Source organism: Neoarius graeffei, chromosome 12 (assembly GCF_027579695.1).
Source record: "Neoarius graeffei isolate fNeoGra1 chromosome 12, fNeoGra1.pri, whole genome shotgun sequence".
Classification (NCBI taxonomy): Eukaryota; Metazoa; Chordata; class Actinopteri; order Siluriformes; family Ariidae; genus Neoarius; species Neoarius graeffei.
This window is the reverse complement of record NC_083580.1, coordinates 12,836,440-12,857,075: the sequence shown is the minus strand read 5'-3', so window position 1 is coordinate 12,857,075 and position 20,636 is coordinate 12,836,440. Positions and strand designations below refer to the sequence as shown.

The 20,636-nt window shown below is 39.9% G+C and overlaps 1 protein-coding gene across 15 annotated transcripts in view; it reads right to left on the bottom strand.

Annotated features, from left to right (window-relative positions):
* Window positions 1-20,636, bottom strand: part of cacna1bb (calcium channel, voltage-dependent, N type, alpha 1B subunit, b) — a 320,447-nt gene that overhangs the window by 173,321 nt on the left and 126,490 nt on the right. For all 15 annotated transcript variants that reach the window (XM_060935527.1, XM_060935526.1, XM_060935532.1 and 12 more), the window contains exons 3-4: window positions 5,973-6,064; window positions 5,740-5,892 (exon numbers count right to left, since the gene is read on the bottom strand). In XM_060935527.1, the coding sequence (XP_060791510.1) occupies window positions 5,740-5,892; window positions 5,973-6,064 (245 nt within the window). The remainder of the gene's footprint in view (window positions 1-5,739; window positions 5,893-5,972; window positions 6,065-20,636) is intronic.

Here is a 20,636-nt window from a genome sequence, read left to right as displayed (position 1 = left end):
AGGAGTCTAGACTAAGCTTTCCTCAACAGAGGCCAGGGAATTCCCTCCTTGTATGTCGGTATTTGTTTCTGTTTGTGTAATAATAGGCAAAGTGAAGTAGAACTTAAGTGTTGAGAGGTTTGTGTTAACTAAAAAATGTAATGCACACGAAATCATTGTAAAAAAAAATAGTCAAGCCAACTTAAAAATGTAATGCAACCTGATGCCAAAGGATTTTGAGTAAACTCAACTTAGAACCATGATGTGCCAACTTGCTCTAAGTTAATTAGCATTATTATTTCAATTTATTTCAACTAAACAATTTGTTGGACTGAGCTTCTAAAGGCAAGTCAAGTCAACTCAACATAAAATACTCTTCTATGTGAACTTAAAAGAACATTTTGGGGCGTCATGGCTCAGGTGGATAAGGTGCCATACCATAAATCTGGGGACCAGGGTTCGATTCTGACCTAAGGTCATTTCCCCATCTCTCCTTGTCTCTCTCCCACTCATTTCCTGTCTCTACACTGTCTTATCCAATAAAGGTGGAAAAGGCCCAACTAAGAATAATTTAGGGTAACTTAATGTTTTTTGTGCCAACTTGCTTTTCCAAGTTAATTGGAATGATTATTTCAATTTATTTCAACATCACAATTTGAATGCACTGAACTTGCTACTGTAAATAAAGTAAGGTCAACATAAAATACTCATCTGTGTCGACTTAAAAGAGCAAGTCAGCACAACTATTTGGCCCGGAGTTGAGTTTACTCAAAATCCTTTGGCAGCAGGTTGCGTTACATTTTTAAGTTGGCTTGACTAATTTTTTTTTTACAGTGTAGGTGAAATGCCGTACATCTCATCTCATCTCATTATCTCTAGCCGCTTTATCCTGTTCTACAGGGTCGCAGGCAAGCTGGAGCCTATCCCAGCTGACTACGGGCGAAAGGCGGGGTACACCCTGGACAAGTCACCAGGTCATCACAGGGCTGACACATAGACACAGACAACCATTCACACTCACATTCACACCTACGGTCAATTTAGAGTCACCAGTTAACCTAACCTGCATGTCTTTGGACTGTGGGGGAAACCGGAGCACCCGGAGGAAACCCACGCGGACACGGGGAGAACATGCAAACTCCACACAGAAAGGCCCTCGCCGGCCACGGGGCTCGAACCCGGACCTTCTTGCTGTGAGGCTACAGTGCTAACCACTACACCACCGTGCCGCCCAATGCCGTACATATTACAGTATTATTTGTGACCTTCATTGTGAAAACGTTACACACTGAAAAGCAAAACCTTTATCATATTGATCTGAAGTCTCTTGATCTCTTTAATAGAAGACAGGGGATCAGCCGGTGATTTATTTCTTGAAAAACAATGCTGAATTTGTGTCAGTCTGCATTTAATTCTTAAAAAAGCAATATCCTGCTATTTGTTTTTTCAATAAAAAAGATTGCAATGACATGACTTCAATTTAGTACTGTGTAGCTTTCAAAAAGTGTATGTAAACAAGTAAATATCCAAAAATAAAGACAAAATAATAGAACGAGCTGATCAAGTGCCATTTTATAAGCCATACTGTTAGACTGAAGCAAATCCACTACAATTTCCTTTTACAGTCTGCATTTTCTATCCCAGAGTTTTTATTTTTTATTTTTCAGGCTTAAAGGTGAGTGGCTTGTGTTTAAAGCTGGTGGTCTAGACGCTACTGAAAAACCCGTCTCAAAAAAACATTTACTCAAGTAAAATCTGGCTATCTCAGAGTAACTCCATGCAGGTGATTTACATCATCTGAATGGGGAGCTCCGAAAATTTAACTCAGCAGGTGTGTAAACCGAACTTTCTGCACGCAACTTTTCCTGTGTAAATACTGACAACTGACATAACTTTTGGACTTAAGTCACCAATTCTGAACATGGCACTATGTGAGCCATCAATGAAATATTGACGTGAATGCATTCATTTTAACCCAAAGGGTTTTTTTTATGCTACTTTTGATCAGATTCCTTCCTTTGCCACTGGGGAAACATCCATAAAAACACATGAGAACAAAGAAAAAGCATTTGCTGTGATGTAATGGTCATAAAAATTTAATGAGTACACACTATAAGGTCACAATTGTTTGGCGTATTCTTTGTGTTTCTGTTACAATAGAAAAAATAGGGCTTGGTTTTTTTTTTTTTGTTTGTTTGCATACATTATACGCTGAATCTACACCTGACAGCCAAATGTATTTTCTATACAGTAGATTGATGGATATAAAGTCAAATTTCAATGGAATTGTACATGACCATATTGCACCAGACGCATTGCTAATTCCACACACTGAAAAGACCTTTAGCTTACTGACACACACATTCACGGATAAAACAGACTTTTTTTCATTAGATCACAAGACAAGAAAAGAAAAGAAATGGTGATTATTTTTAACAGGAAAAGTCTTCTCAATGGGCGGCACGGTGGTGTAGTGGTTAGCGCTGTCGCCTCACAGCAAGAAGGTCCGGGTTCGAGCCTCGTGGCCGGCGAGGGCCTTTCTGTGCGGAGTTTGCATGTTCTCCCCGTTGTCCGCGTGGGTTCCTCCGGGTGCTCCGGTTTCCCCCACAGTCCAAAGACATGCAGGTTAGGTTAACTGGTGACTCTAAATTGACCGTAGGTGTGAATGTGAGTGTGAATGGTTGTCTGTGTCTATGTGTCAGCCCTGTGATGACCTGGCGACTTGTCCAGGGTGTACCCCGCCTTTCGCCCGTAGGCAGCTTGGATAGGCTCCAGCTTGCCTGCAACCCTGTATAACAGGATAAAGCGGCTAGAGATAATGAGATGAGATGAAGTCTTCTCAATAAGGATGAAGCCAAAAAACATAGAATGCTTGTACATTGACAGTCTTGAGTTGCCCCTGTGAGAGAAACTGCAGGGCGATGTGGGTAAATATCAATACGAATAGACTTGAACCATCCACGGCCCTCTTCTATGAAGCACACACAGCTCTGGAGAAGATAACTTGTTTGACTCTCTCTAAAAATACAGCTAGCTGGTTACTAGCATTACCTATCAAATACACTGTTCTGTTTTGATTGTAAGTCCTCTTACATTATTGCGAATAAGTGCACAGTCTAAACTGTGAACTCGTGTTATAGAGATCCTCACTGTGGTATCCAAGATTTATTTAGTTTTAAAATTCTGCATTGATTTTTTTTTTACTTTAAACTTCTTTCATCAACAACATGCACTTTGATTTAAAAGTTCCTACATTACCTCCAATTCAGTTTGACTTCATCTCTATCTAAAGGGAGTGATGCGGCAGCACTTTAGTCCTTTAGTCTGTCCAGTTCTCTCCCCTCCTCATCTGTACACTGTGCTCAAACAGATCAGCTTCCGATGCTTCAACTTTCATGCTAATACTGTCATTAACAGCGCCATGCTTTAAACACATATCAGTGTCCACCTGTGATATTCAGCATGACATATCTAACTTTTCATGGGGCTAACAAAAATATAGCACCACCCCCCAAAAAACAGCAGTTCAGTACATGGCAAAACAAATAAAATAAAAATAAAATCACATTGCTCAATTGTCTGTGCATTTCACAAAATAAACAATGTTATTCTCTCCACATTCACTGGATATGAGCATTCGTGTGCTCTGATTGGCTACTCTACGACTAGGATATCAGCTCATATACCGTGAGTAGAGAAAAACAAAATGGCGGAGCGTGTTGCTGAACCAACCGAGGACGAAATTAAAACTACTCAAATACAAAACCCCAAAAATTGTTATCAAGTATTTAAAAGAAACAGAAATAGCTAAAAGAAAAAAAATTGTTTTTGTTTCTCCCCCCAATATCTCCTGTCCTACAATCCAACCCAGTCAGTGGTGGTAATGCACCTTAAAGTTGGTTTATCAACAGCCAAAAAACCCTAAAGAAGAAGAAGAACCCCACCATGCAAAAAAGCAACAAAATATGGAATAAAAGTATTTGATGGTAAGAACGTATATTTTATTTTTCAAGAATTATTATCGCATTTTCCACAAATAAAAATGCTCTGTTTCTCAAAATCCAGTGAATGTGGACAGAATAGAATAGTTATTCCACTCAATCTCATCGTACATGGCTAATAGCCAACTCGGTGCTACGCGCTAGAGCCCTGCACTCCCGTGGGACCCGACGCAAAGCAGTGCAGCGCGGGACAAATTTTGAAAGCTCATTGCGGGCGCGGGCGGGAGGGGGAGTGCACAATGCGGGAGCGGGCGGGAGAGGTGATAAGCTGCAATCCCGCAAACTAAAAACGTGTTTAAAATAAAATTTATAAATTATTAATTTATGTCTATCATATATAATTTGTGCTGGATATTTTATTTGGCATTAATAAAAACATTTTAAGATGCCTAAATTTGCGGATGTGGTCTAATCTCGCGTACGTTTCCGATTCCTTTCCGCTCTTCCGTGTTTGAGATCTCCGATCATGGCAGAAGAGCAGAGCTCCTCTAGTGAAGCTCACAGTGCTTCAGAAGTAAGTGCTGCTTTAAAAAGAGGTACATTTACCGTTAAAAAGTCAAGAGTCCTGAAATCAGACATTTGGAAGTCGTTCTCACTCGTGTACGACGCAGAGGGAAATCAGCTGCCCTTTGCTTGCTGTGATAAGTGCTAAAAGGTTCTGACATACAATGGCCATAAATCAGGTACATCAGGCCTGAATCGCCATGTATGTACTGTCTTAAAACGCACCCCTGAACGTGAGCTGTAGATATTTATGCTCAAATCCACTCAAAGTAGGGGGCGGGGCACCATCACGCTGTGTCTTTAAATTATATTATATTAATTTCTTATAGGCCTACTTGTATTTCCTAGAATGTAAATGTGAGGAGTGACATATAAGCTATGTGCAATGTACAATATTCTTAATATCCACTGTAGATTTTGGTAGGTGTGTTGGGTATCTCTGTAAAGCCTCAGCTGCGCATGCCGCCTGGCAACGCGCACCCTCGCTATGTGCGCTAGGTGAAGGATCGGTCAGTGGAGAGCTCAGCTAAGCTCAGCATGTTTAATTCCCCAAGCCAATGACAAGAACTTTTGTGAGAAATAACGCGAACGTCTGCATCATGTGGGATTTGCGGGCGGGAGCGGGACAAAATATGGCAGGCGCGGGCGGGAGCGGGACTGAAAATCATAATTCTTTGCAGGAGTGGGCGGGAGCAGGACTGCACAATGCGGGAGCGGGCGAGAGCAAGACTGAAAATTCTGTCCCGCGCAGACCTCTACTACGCGCCTCATCGGGTATCAGCTCATGCACGACTCGATTTCATGGAATAACTGTTAAATATTACAATATTACATTATTAAATGCTACCTGATGCAGGTCTGGTCTAATATTCAGAACAAAAATAAATATAAATCGAAAAAAATGCACAATTAATATTCTTTACATGTAAAATAATGTTTAAAAAATCAGAAGAAGAAATATAATCACCATGGACTAATTATGATGTCTGTTTATTTCCCTTGACAAAATTTATATTGAAAGTTAATAATCTGTTAGACTGCTTAATGTAACACCAAAATGAGCTCATTTACATTTGTGGGAGCCTGTTTAAATTTTTTTTTTTTCAGGCAATTAAGAATGTCAGATATAATTCTCAAAAGACTGCGATCAGGAAAAAAATAAAAAACATCCACTGTGGTAATATGCTAAGTACACTGATGTAGAAAAGCTCAGTTAATCATATCAGCTGTATTTCAGCTGATAGATCATACTAACCTGTCTTGTATTTGAAGCAAGCCTTCTGAAACTTGCCCATGTAGAGCTCCACTCCGATAATGGCGAACATGACAATGGCAAAGAAGAGCAGCAGGCCGATCTGTAGCAGAGGAACCATGGCCTTCATTATGGACTTCAACACCACCTGTAGACCTGACACACACAAACACAACCTGCTATTTGTGATCATATATTACAGGTGCATAACAAATCCTTTGTTTCTTCACACTTACTAGGGATTCCTGACACCAGTTTAAGAGGTCTCAGCACTCGCACGGCCCGCAGCGTCCTCAGGTCAAAGTCTGAACCCACCTTGGCCAAAATCCTGCAAGAGATTTTGCACAAGTATTTATTACTATCATAGGCCACAAAGGTACACACATAAATATGATTTCACCTTAAAAAAATCATAGCCTACAATAGTGAGTGCACTCATAAAATGCACTGCTTAGGGCTAGTGCTCAATTAAAGCACTCTAGAGGGGAGAAACTGTTGAGTACACGTTGTCATTTGTCAGGAATAGGGAGTCAGGCAACATTTTGGACACAGTGATCTGTTCAAAATGGAAAAAAAAGGCAGTATGTACTGTTTTAAGCTGGATGTGAACACGAATATTTCCAGCACTCAAAAGCTGGCTCTTGTTCCTTCCTGAATAAATACCACCTATGAGTGTCTTATTATTTGACCACTCATCAGAATTAAATAAATTCAGCACTAAATGTATTTTGAGTCACATTCCCTTCTGTGTGATGGCTATATTTAACAGTTGCAGACTGGAAAAAGAGCAGGGGATATTTTTCCAATCTTCAACTATCCTTTTTTTTCCTGAGCCTGTGCACATTTCTAATGCAGAGCCCTGTATCTCATTATTGGCACTGAAATTGCTTCTAACTGACCAGTACTAAAATCACGCCATGTTGTTACACTGGTGCTTGAAAGTTTGCGAACCCTTTAGAATTTTCTATATTTCTGCACAAATATGACCTAAAACATCACCAGATTTTCACACAAGTCCTAAAAGTAGATAAAGAGAACCCAGTTAAACAAATGAGACAAAAAGATTGTACTTGGTCATTTATTTATTGAGGAAAATGATCCAATATTACATATCTGTGAGTGGCAAAAGTATATGAACCTCTAGGATTAGCAGGTCATTTGAAGGTGAAATTATTAGAGTCAGGTGTTTTCAATCAATGGGATGACAATCAGGTGTGAGTGGGCACCCTGTTTTATTTAAAGAACAGGGATCTATCAAAGTCTGATCTTCACAACACATGTTTGTGGAAGTGTATCATGGCACGAACAAAGGAGATTTCTGAGGACCTCAGAAAAAGCTTTGTTGATGCTCATCAGACTGGAAAAGGTTACAAAACCATCTCTAAAGAGTTTGGACTCCACCAATCCACAGTCAGACGGATTGTGTACGAATGGAGGAAATTCAGACCATTGTTACCCTCCCCAGGAGTGGTCGACCAACAACGATCACTCCAAGAGCAAGGCGTGTAATAGTCGGCGAGGTCACAAAGGACCCCAGGGTAACTTCTAAGCAACTGAAGGCCTCACACTGGCTAATGTTAATGTTCATGAGTCCACCATCAGGAGATCACTGAACAACAATGGTGTGCATGGCAGGGTTGCAAGGAGAAAGCCACTGCTCTTCAAAAACAACATTGCTGCTTGTCTGCAGTTTGCTAAAGATCACATGGACAAGCCAGAAGGCCATTGGAAAAATGTGTTGTGGACGGATGAGATCAACATAGAACTTTTTGGTTTAAATGAGAAGCGTTATGTTTGGAGAAAGGAAAACACTGCATTCTAGCATAAGAACCTTATCCCATCTGTGAAACATGGTGGTGGTAGTATCATGGCTTGGGCCTGTTTTGCTGCATCTGGGCCAGGACGGCTTGTCATCATTGATGGAACAATGAATTCTGAATTATACCAGCGAATTCTAAAGGAAAATGTCAGGACATCTGTCCATGAACTGAATCTCAAGAGAAGGTGGGTCATGCAGCAAGACAACGACCCTAAGCACACAAGTCGTTCTACCAAAGAATGGTTAAAGAAGAATAAAGTTAATGTTTTGGAATGGCCAAGTCAAAGTCCTGACCATAATCCAATCGAAATGTTATGGAAGGACCTGAAGGAATGGGCTAAAATTCTTCCAAGCCAGTGTACAGGACTGATCAACAGTTACCAGAAACATTTAGTTGCAGTTATTGCTGCACAAGGGAGTCACACCAGATACTGAAAGCAAAGGTTCACATACTTTTGCCACTCACAGATATATAATATTGGATCATTTTCCTCAATAAATAAATGACCAAGTATAATATTTTTGTCTCATTTATTTAACTGGGTTCTCTTTATCTATATTTAGGACTTGTGTGAAAATCTGATGATGTTTTCGATCATATTTATGCAGAAATATAGAAAATTCTAAAGGGTTCACAAACTTTCAAGCACCACTGTATACCTCCAAAACAACGTCCTCTTTAGATAACTAAAGAGGTGGGGGTGTTCTGTGAAATTTGCATAATCTGATCTAATCCCATCACAAATCCACTTTTGGGATGACAGTGATTTGATGTTGCCTGGGAGACGAAGCAAGATAGCATACCACACATGAGCCGAGATTTAAGGAATTAGCCTCATTGAGCACTGGACTGGAACCAGCATATGCATCTTCCTGAAAGTACCATTGTCCATGTTACATCACATTCTTCAGCCCTTGAGGAATAAAGTCACAGGGCTTTTATAACACAAGTCTGTACATGTTGCATTTGAACCAGATACAAAGGATGGTTGACTGAATTGGAGGGAGCACTGCAAAGGAGAAGAGCTGAAGGGCATGGACTGATGAGAGAGAGAGAGAGAGAGAGAGAGAGAGAGAGAGAGAGAGAGAGAGAGAAAATATGCAACAGCAAGGATGGATAGATGGAAAACAGATGGAGAAGTGGGAATTAAGTAGGCGTAGAGAGCAGAGGAAGAATGGAGATGGCTAGAGGGGTCAGAGGAGAAAGGCACAGCACAAGACAAGGTGGAAAATGGAATGTGATGAGGCAGGAAGAAATGGGTATAGGATGATAGGAGGACATCGCTGTAGCTGGACTTAAAAGACCATCCAGTGACTGTGACAGAGCTGTCGTAACACCCCTGTCATGAATCCACCCACTCACCATACAACAACTAAGCAGAACCAAGATCAGCTGACAAGTGGTGGAAAAGACAGAATTTATTTCTGCGAGGCCATATTGTGGCTACGTACCTACCTACCTAACTAGCTGTTGTTCTTGCATTTATATATACAGTACCAGTTAAAAGTTTGTACACCCCTATTCATTCAAAAGTTTTTTTTTTCTGTATTTTGATGTAGAACATCAACATTGTACATTGTAGAACAGTACTGAAGACATCAAAACTATCAAATATCATATGGAACATATATGGAATGATGTGGTAAAAAAAAGTGTCAAAAAACCCCAAAATGTTTCATATTATAGATTCTTCAACATAGCCAGCGTTTACCTTGATGACGCTTTGCACACTATTAGCATTATCTTAACCAGCTTCATGAGGTCGTCACCTGGAATGCTTTTCAATTAACTGGTGTGTCTCGTCAAACGGTAATTAGTGCCATCTCTTGCCTTCTTAATGCATTTGAGATCAAACAGTAAGTAGTAAATAATAAAAATACAGTAAATAACTCTATTCCACAACTGTAGTAATCCATATTATGTCAAGAACCACTCAACTAAGTAAAGAGAAATGACAGAACATCATTTTGTCTGGTACCATATGTAGAGAGAGAGAGTCTCATCTCATCTCATCATCTCTAGCCGCTTTATCCTGTTCTACAGGGTCGCAGGCAAGCTGGAGCCTATCCCAGCTGACTACGGGCGAAAGGCGGGGTACACCCTGGACAAGTCGCCAGGTCATCACAGGGCTGACACATAGACACAGACAACCATTCACACTCACATTCACACCTACGGTCAATTTAGAGTCACCAGTTAACCTAACCTGCATGTCTTTGGACTGTGGGGGAAACCGGAGCACCCGGAGGAAACCCACGCGGACACGGGGAGAACATGCAAACTCCGCACAGAAAGGCCCTCGCCGGCCACGGGGCTCAAACCCGGACCTTCTTGCTGTGAGGCGACAGCGCTAACCACTACACCACCGTGCCGCCCCCGAGAGAGAGAGTGTTTCAAAAAATTTGACATCATTTCACAGTCTAATAACTTTGCCACTTCTTGTTCAGTTGACCTCAAATTTTAACAGCATGTGTGGAAACAGGTCAAAATTTTATGCTTAATGTTTTTTGTTTTTATCTTTTTAAGTATACTCGAAGACAGTCGAACAAGACTGTGCAGCATGCATTTATGAGAGAATTCTCTAAAAATGCACCAACTGCAGTGCAGATTTGGACATGGCACAAAAAGTTCAAAGAGGAAGGCTGTCTGTGCAGGGCAAAAGGATCTGGACGACCACCAGCATCGGAAGAGACGGTCGAGCGGGTTCGCGAAAAACTCTTGCGAAGCCCCAAGAAGTCCATCAGAAGAGCAAGCCTGGAGACCCAGATTCCTCCAACGACAGTTTGGCGTGTCCTGAGGAAACGTTTGCGAATGGACTACCGACTTGACGTGTGCTGTATCTCAGGCGGCGCACATATTGAAAATTTGTGAAATCGTTCATGGAATCCACATACCTTTGAATTTGTCATTCAAATTTTGAGGAATAAATCTTATATTGCTCAACATTAAGCCTGTTCGGTTTCATTTGCCTAGACTATGTAGTTTCTGGGATATTTACATCTCAAATAATATCACTTTTTTTAAAACACCCTGTATGTGTGACTTTGGAGAGTGAGCCACCATCGCAGATCTTATGATTCTAAATGTTCTCCTCAAGTCAGAAAGATGCAGAGTGAGAAAGAACAGTGGTTTTTAATATCCTTCTTATCACCAGAAACATACATCTCTGCAGTGGGGGGCCCTGGGCTCAGCCAAAGGAAATATGGTTGGGAATGATATCAGCCATCAGTCACATATACCCTACATACACATATCCACACACAGACACAAACACACTCTCGCGCACATACACAGATTTGGAGATTAACATTTTGTTCAATCTTGCTTAGCTAGACATCTACCATCATTTAGTCACGAAACATCAGGCAGACCTTTTGATCAAAGACCTGACTAGCATGTTGTGCAGTTAATCTGGATTTCTGTATTCCTTTATCATGAAGCAGTTTGCGAAGAAGAAGAAGATCCTCTGCATTTAGCCCATCTGAAACAGTGAATACATGCATGCACACACACATACCCAGAGCAGTGGGTAGCTATGCTACAACACCTGGGGAGCAGTTGGAGGTTAGGTGCCTTGCTCAAGGGCACTTGAGCCCAAGGCCACCCCATGTTAACCTAACTGCATGTCTTTGGACTGTGGGGGAAAACCAGAGCACCTGGAGAAAACCCACACAGACACGGGGAGAACATGCAAACTCCACACACAAAGGCCCCCATCGGCCGCTATGCTCAAACCCAGAACCTTCTTGCTGTGAGGCGACAGTGCTAACCACTACACCACCATGCCGCCCTTCTTATACAAAGAAGTATAAGATAGACCAGTGGTTCTGAAAGTGGAGTCCAGGATCCCCAGAGGTTTGGAAATTATAGGAAGAGTTTTATTATTGATTGATTGATTGATTGATTGATTGATTGATTGATTGATTGATTGATTACTTTATTCTGAACAATAAAGAAGATATATAAAAAAAATTAAATAAAAATGCAATAATCAAAACATTGTCATAAACAAACAGAATAACGTAGCCACAAGTCAGTAACATAATAATGTTCAGAAAGGATTAGGAAGAAGTAATAACTTATCCAATCCTAACCCTCTATACCACCGCTAATCAAACTTCACTTTCCGCCATGATAAACTATATGTACAAAAGCAACAAACAAAAAGAAAACATACCAACATACCAAGACATACCGACATGGTATAATATTGACCAAATCAAATCATATATACAGATACTTATGTTATGCATATATACACACATACAATACATCTATACAGTACATACATATACACCTACCTATAACTATATACAAAATACCAGAAGACCAGTCACAGACTTACTCTCAATTTCATCATCACCTATATAGTCTGCCTGTCCTCATTCTTATATATTTTTAGTAACATGTTTTTATATAATTTTTTAAACAGTTTTATGTTGGTGCTATTTTTGAGTTCATTATCCAGACCATTCCACAATTGCACCCCACAGACTGTTATGCACATACTTTTCATAGTTGTTCTAACATTTACTCTCTTAAAATTCATTTCCCCTCTCAGGTTATACCCACCCTGCCTTTCCATAAACATATTTTGTACCTCACCCGGAAGAAGGTTATGTCTTGCTTTATACATAATTTGTGCAGTCTTGTGTTTAACCAGATCAGTGAATTTCAGAGTGTGTGCTTTTACGAATAATGCGTTTGTATGCTCAAGATATCCCGTATTATTGACGATTCTTATTGCTCTTTTTTGTAATGTGCATAACGGCTGCAGGTTAGATTTGTAGGTATTACCCCATATCTCCACACAGTAGCTCAGATATGGAAGTATGAGTGCATTATACAGAATATGTAGTGATCTATAGTCCAGAATGTGTCTTGATTTCCCCAAAATTGCAGTAATCTTTGCTATTTTTTTCTTTAACATGATTAATATGTGGTTTCCAGCAGATTTTATGATCAACAATCACACCCAGAAATTTTATTTCATAAACTCTTTCTATGGTTATGTTGTCAATTTTCAATTCAACTTGAGGGTTCGACTTATATTTTCCAAATAACATAATCTTTGTTTTACTCAAATTCAATGACAATTTGTTTACATTAAACCACCTTTTTAATTTATTCATTTTGGTTGTGATTGTTTCCATAAGCTGCTGTGCATTGTCCCCGGCGCAAAAGATGTTTGTATCATCGGCAAATAAAATGCATTTCATTATACATGATACATTACATAAGTCATTAATGGACAATATAAACAGTTTAGGACCTAAGACAGACCCTTGCAGTACTCCACATGTTATGGGCAAATAATCAGATGTGCGATCTCCAATTTTTACAAATTGCTGCCTGTTGCTTAAGTAGCTCCTCACCCAGTCCAAACCAACCCCTCTAATACCATACCTCTCTAATTTGTTGAATAGAATGTCGTGATTTATTGTGTCAAATGCTTTCTTTAGATCTATGAAAATTCCCATAACATGTTTTTTATTGTCTATACCATTTGTGATTTTCTCGATAAGTTCCATTAACGCCAGGGTTGTTGATCTGTCTTTCCGGAATCCGTATTGACTGTCAGCTAAAAGTTTGTATTTTTCAATGAAGTTGTCTAGTTTTGCTGTAAACAGTTTTTCGAGGATCTTGGAGAACTGAGAGGGTAAAGAAACTGGCCTGTAATTTGTGTAATGGTGTCTATCCCCACATTTATATAAAGGTATAACTTTAGCTATTTTCATGTTGTTTGGAAAGTTACCAGATTGAAAAGACATATTACATATGTGAGTAAATGGTTCTGCAATTTCTTCAATAACTTTTTTTATTAAACTCATATCAATATCATTCCAGTCAGTGGAGGTTTTACTTTCACTTCTCCTTACAATGTCTATGACCTCTTTTATGCCAACTGCACCAATGAATATAGATTTAGGATTTCTCTCCCATCGAGCAGCCTCCGCCCTTCCTTATTATTATTATTATTATTATTATTATTATTATTATAGCATGCCATTGTAGAAGTTCTTATTTATTAGGGACACATTAATAATATTTTTTTCCATACAGAGAACATCGAATTTTAATAAATTAATAAAATAAAAAATTTGTGCTGATTTTCTAAACCCTAACTCCATAAACCCCTCGTGACGCTTCCATCTTTTTTCTTTTTCTGCCGATAGATGAGTAAGATGAGAAAGACAGACAGGGAGAGAGGTGGCCTGGGGTGAAGGGGAGTTCTGTCACTCCTTAGTAGACAGTCTTGTTGGGCAATTACTGTTGTACCCAGCTGCATCGTGTTAGAATTGCAGTTTTCACACCTTCGGATAAGTGATGGAGCACTCCCAGGAGTGCAGCATCAAAGAGTGTCCTGGTACTCAGTATAGGTGGGGTGCTGACACGAGAGCTGTGCAATGTGAGCTGAAAGCTTGCTCAAAACAGCTAAAAACAGGCTTTGCAGGCTCGTCCATGACACAACTAGTGAGATTCTGTTAGTGGTCCCATGGTCTTTTTGCCCATGGTAAAGGCTTATACTTTTATTCATATTGTGCAGGACTTTAACTTATAACATACATCCAATTTCAAAAATACAGTTTTCCTTCTTTCCCCATATCTCCTGTGTGGCGAGGATATCTTGTAAGACAGCCAGATTCAATCCAGTGATTGGTAGAAACAGAGTACACCTATGTATTTATATACCACTGCAAGATGAGGTTTTGTACTTTTCAGCTGTTAAAAATCTTAAATACAATAATACCCTCTTTCCACCAAATCAAACGAGGTGTCAGTTCTGGGCTGGTGCTAGTCCTGGTTCAGAGTTGGTTCAACATATGCACCTTCTAATACCCCTTTTCGACCAACAGGGAACGGGTTCTGTTCTTGTTTGCACATCAAATTTTGAAACATTCGGTGCATTTTGACCAAAAATAAATTGGTTCGGAATCTGAAAAGTTGGTTCCCAGCTGGAACCAAAATATTCATGGTTTTTCCAGCATGAACCGTGACATCAGTAGGCGTGCCATTAGTTTGGAGAGGAAGCGGAGCACAGCAATGGACACCACAAAGGGAAAGGATACATCTTCAGAAAAACTGGACCAAAAACAAATATCTGCAAGAACAGAACAAAAGCCTGCAGGTAATAATTGCACACCACCATCTTGCAACTACTGTTTACGCCTGTTGTGAACTGTGCATCGCCCTCCGTTCACAAGGCATCCTTGATTACAACGGTTCTGGTCAAAACTGGTGAAAATGTGGGCCGGTTTGCTAGCCGGCACCAAGGTTCAAAGAATCCTCAACAGAACTGGTTCAAGAACTCGTTCCCTTTGGTCAAAAAGGGGTATAAAAAGGTTCTAAGAACTAGCTTTTCCACAGGTGAGTGAGCCACCATAGATCCATGTCATTATGTCCCTGTATATGTCTGTATATGTCTCTGCGTTCCCAGTAGCACTAGCACCAAGCACAAGTGTTCCTCACACATAGATAAATAACACTAAACATAATGTACTTTATTTTTTTCGCAGTCTGGTTTAACATCAAATCCTGCGCTCTGATTGGCTGGTGAGCAGGTCCATATCCTACGATACGGACCCCAGTTACGGACCCCGGTTATGGACCTCTGGCGACTCACTCGTTCACAACAACAACAAACATCGTAGCAATTTGTCAACATTTATTTTCGCATTTCTCAGGAGAATAGTATTAATTTTACAGCATGGATAGCGATAACGACAGTCTTCACAGCGAAAGCGAGTTTTACTACTCTGAGGAAGAAGAAATAAAAGAAAACATTTCAGTACAAAGCTAAAAACCTGTAACTGTTGCCAATACCGAGCAAAAACATGGCTGAATCCTCATCTCATCTCATCTCATCTCATTATCTCTAGCCGCTTTATCCTTCTACAGGGTCGCAGGCAAGCTGGAGCCTATCCCAGCTGACTACGGGCGAAAGGCGGGGTACACCCTGGACAAGTCGCCAGGTCATCACAGGGCTGACACATAGACACAGACAACCAATCACACTCACATTCACACCTACGGTCAATTTAGAGTCACCAATTAGCCTAACCTGCATGTCTTTGGACTGTGGGGGAAACCGGAGCACCCGGAGGAAACCCACGCGGACACGGGGAGAACATGCAAACTCCACACAGAAAGGCCCTCGCCGGCCCCGGGGCTCGAACCCAGGACCTTCTTGCTGTGAGGCGACAGCGCTAACCACTACACCACCGTGCCGCCTGGCTGAATCCTGAATGACTCAATTTTGTATAAATAGGGGACTACACAGGCTGCAAAATGTAGTTTTTTTTTCCTGCCATGGAAGTGCACTGGTATACCGTGGAGGAAGCCATTTGCATTACAGCCGTGAACGAAGATTCAAAATAGCATTGCTTTTACAGCATGGATAGTGATAACAACAGTGTTCACAGCGAAAGTGAGTTTTTCTACCCTGATGAAGACAAAATAAAAGAAAACATTTCCGGAGAAAGCTAAAAACCTGTAGCTTGCTAACGCCGAGCAAAAACATGGCTGAATCCTGAATGACTCAATTTTGTATAAATAGGGGACTACATAGGCGGCAAAATGTAGTTTTTTTCCTGCCATGGAAGTGCACTTGTATACCGAGGAGGAAGCAATTTGCATTACAGCCATGAATGAGGATTCAAAATGGCGGCGCGGCTTGCCTCGGCTCGGTTTTCCCTGTCAGGCGCTCTCGTTTTCTGTTAGAATTTGGTGAAGAAAAAAATTATCATATATATTATCATATTATTTACCAGCTTAAGGTTGGGCCGTATGGTGAAATACCGTGACCTCGGCCTTAAATACTGACCTCGGTCCAGAGGGCCTTGGTCAGTACTTTCAAGACCTCGGTCATGGTATTTCATGATACGGACCTCCCAGCTGGTAAATAACATATATATCACTGAAAGGAACCGCGTTGTGCTGGAATGATTGCATACCTTATGTGTTATTGTCAATGTTACCATGACAACATGTAAAGCTTGACTCAAGCCATCACATTCAGCTTTGTAATCGCACTTTTTTTTTTTACCTATTTAAAAGATTAATGATCTGTGTACATTTGGTCATTCTAATTTTCATGTCAGTAACAGAAATTAATATGCCATTTTTGTTTTTATTTTCAGAAATCTCAGATACAAAAGTTAAACGCAAACTGTTTTCTGAAACCTGTGGTTGTTGCTGATAGGTAACATTAATATGCCCGATTCACAGCATGAGCACTCAGTGCGAGTGGAGCAGAATTGGAGCAAGTCCAATGCAATCCAAAATCACATGTTTTTATTTCCATGTCTATTTTTATTTCTGTATCTATTTCAGACCTGTGGATTAGGTAGACTTGATACTACACTAGCTCTGTTTTTTTTTTTCTTTAAATGGGGTTCAAAGTTTTAGTTGGTTTTGTTGGTCATGATAATCCCATCCCTAGCCCTGGCACCAGCTCCGAATTTGCCCTTGAACTGCCTTGGTGGAAAAGAGGTATACATAGGTGGCAAAATGTAGTTTTTTTCCTGCCATGAAAGTGCACTTGTATACCGAGGAGGAAGCCATTTGCATTACAGCCATGAATGAGGATTCAAAATGGCGGCGCGGCTCGCCTCGGCTTGGTTTTCCCTGTCAGGCACTCTCGTTTTCTGTTAGAATTTGGTGAAGAAAAAATAAATATATGATTTACCAGCTTATGGTTGGGTCGTATGGTGAAATACTGTGACCTCGGCCTTAAATACTGACCTCGGTCCAGAGGGCCTCGGTCAGTACTTTCAAGACCTCGGTCACGGTATTTCACGATACGGTAAGATAAGATACCGGGTATATTATCATTTCAAGGAAATGGGGTAAGTACCTTTTTTATTTTCAAATAGGCAAATGTCACAAATTTACCCTTCCAGCAGGTGTTGTGGTTACTAGTGAGACAAGCACTACTTTCACGTCTTTTCTCTTTTTTTTTTTGTTTACAGTGCGGTGTGCTTTTGTTTTTGTTCTAGTCCTGTCTCTGTTCATGTTATGTCAATGGCATTTTACCTCATTGTGTTCACTTGTTCTGTTTTTTGCCCTTGACTAGTTTGTTTGTTTATACCCTGTCTGATTTTGCAGTCCAAGCCTTGTTCTAAGTTTTCTATATCTTCGTTCATCCTATTTTTCGACCTTCATCAGTTTCCCCAATTTATGATTATGGATTATCCTAATTTAGTCCTGTCTGCCTGTGTTTTGACCAGAGGACACGAATATGATTGGGTTGTCCCAAATAAACTGCATTGGATTTTATCACTTGCGTTTTGCCTCCCACTTTCGCACATTACAGCAAATAGAGTATGGGTCATTCTCCAGAAAAGGTGGAATCTGGGAAACATATTTCTGCTGAAATGTATTCCTTCTAATATACTTAAAACTTCTTTAATAGCAATTTCTAACTTCTAAACTTGATGAATCCACAACAGGTACAGCTTAATGTATTTTATTATTTTTTAAACATTTCATTAAAGAATGCATGTGTCAGTTTTTTTGTCATTGGTGTTACCTATAATGCAAACAGCATTACATAGTTGTAAAAATATTTTTTTTCATTAAAACTTGAATATTCCATTAAAAGCAGATAAATGGAACAATAAAACCAACAAAAATATTTGATTGAACATATGCAACTTTATTTAAAAATGTAAATAATCAACATTATGTAAATCCATTTGACATGCGCCATCAATTTTTTCCTTGTAAAACCAAAAGTAGTTGAAGAATATTCAAATAAATTATTGGATACTGCCTTTAAAATATGAGCTAATGAATACATAACTGATCAAAAAGAAAATGTTGCTGGATAGTAACAATAATTCATGTATAACAGGACATCACTGAAAAAAACACGAAGTAACACCAGTGACGTGCCATAACACCAATGACACACAAGAACATAATACTCCCCTTTTTTGGAGATAAACTAATATTCCAACTCTAATTTCCCTATTTTAACCTCTCATTTTAAAGTCCCAGTTCTTCTTTCAGATACGCCCAAATCTTGTCATCCAACTGGATGTATCTCTTGTTAACAGCAACTGGCTCGGGCATACAGTGCAGTTTTTTTGTTTGTTTGTTTAATTAATTTGTGCTAACAGCACTGGCACAAATTGTTACACTCACTCAAGAGCCTTCTACTTTATTATTATTATTATTATTATTATTATTATTATCCTAACATTTTTAGGACATTATTTCTCCCTCAGTTTTCAACCAATCATCACCAAATTTCACAAGAAGAATACCTCTGGGCTGAATTACATTGCTATGACTTTTGGTGCTGATCTGGATCACCAAACCAGAATGATCCATGAAAAAAAGACTTTTTTCCTCACGAAGTGTCATTCTCTATCTCTTAACATTCTAGATCTATAGGGTACGGAGACCAGACATCCTGGTTTGTAAGAGCTAGTGCAAATCACTGTGACTTTAGTCACAGTATCTATCTTATTATTATTATTATTATTATTATTATTATTATTATTATTATTATTATCCTAACATTTTTAGGATGCTATTTTGCCCTCAGTTTTCAACCAATTATCACCAAATTTCACATGAAGAATATCTCTGGGCTCAATTACATTGCTATGACTTTTGGTGGTGATCTGGATCACTGAACCAGAATGATCCATGAAAAACAGAATTTTTTAAAATCACTTATAACTGTCAATTTTCACGATTTTTTTTCAAATCAGGTTTTTGTGTGTGTGTGTGTGTGTGTGTGGGGGGGGGGGGGGGGTTCAGGGCGGCAGGGTGCAACTTTTCCTCACTAAGCGTCATTCTCTATCTCTTACCATTCCGGATCTACTGTATAGGGTACAGTGACCAGACGTCCCGGTTTGTAACAGCTAGCGCAAATTACTGTGACTTTAGCCACAATCTCTATCTAGTTTAGATAGACACATTTGCTATTTTACAACAAAAATCCTTTTATATTTTAAGAGAACAGGATAAAGCGGCTAGAGATAATGAGATGAGATTCTGTTTATGAATTCCAGCTGAGATAAAATCCATAACTGTCTAATTGGATTATAGAAAAAAATCTTATTACTCTTCTTATTCTTTTTTCTATAAAGAACAAAAACAAGATATCCCTCCCTTCCCAGAATCCATCCTCAGCTGATTAGCGCCAATTCATTTCCTGAACTCAGTGCCTCTATCTGACGTCTCTCTATTTGATGCTACACCTGACCATTACTCAGTACGCATTAAGCTGTGACGCAGTACTCCAGCCCTTCTGTGGAAAAGAAACAGAGTTTGTGGCTTCATCATCTTGATGAGCTAAGGCATCACATGAAGTGCGTGGCCAGGCATGGGATGTACTTCCCATAATACCCTCAATGAGCAGGCTAATGAAGTCATTCAGCCTAGTGTGAGCCATCAGTGTGAAACAACATAGACAGAGATTTTTACTCTGACTTCTTCTTCTTTTGGCTGCTCCCAATTAGGGGTTGCCACAGCGGATCTTTCGTCTCCATTGCTCCCTGTCTTCCGCATCCTTCTCTACCACACCTGCCACTTTCATGTCCTCTCTCACCACATTCATGTATCTCCTCTTTGGCCTTCCTCGTTTTCAGGTGCCTGGCAGCTTCATCCTCAACATTCTCCTCCTATCATTTATATACTATGACAGGAGCAAATTTTTCGGTATTTTAAGGACCAGGCTTATGTGATTGGCGCTACAGCACCAGCAGCAGGAGCAGGGCACAGGCAGCTCTCTAAAAAGGCAATGAGTAACTGAAGCTCAAATCTCCTGTGTGCAGTCACTTCCCTCAATTAAAACAGCGCAATAAGAGAGTGGTTTATTCTTAACCTGCACATCATCCCTACTGTCTCTCACTGTGTCTCGAAAGTGCTCATAATAATGCGCTGGCCCTTACACACACAGACTTAAGCAGCTCCAATCAATCTTTCAGTAATAGCAAAAGTAAAGGTATACTTAAAAAAATCTACATTTTTATCTCTATCTTGTCTTCCATTAGCCCCTTCCAGCCTCCAGAGTAAAAATGACCACAACAGTAAACAAACATGGCTTCCAGCATACAAATAAAG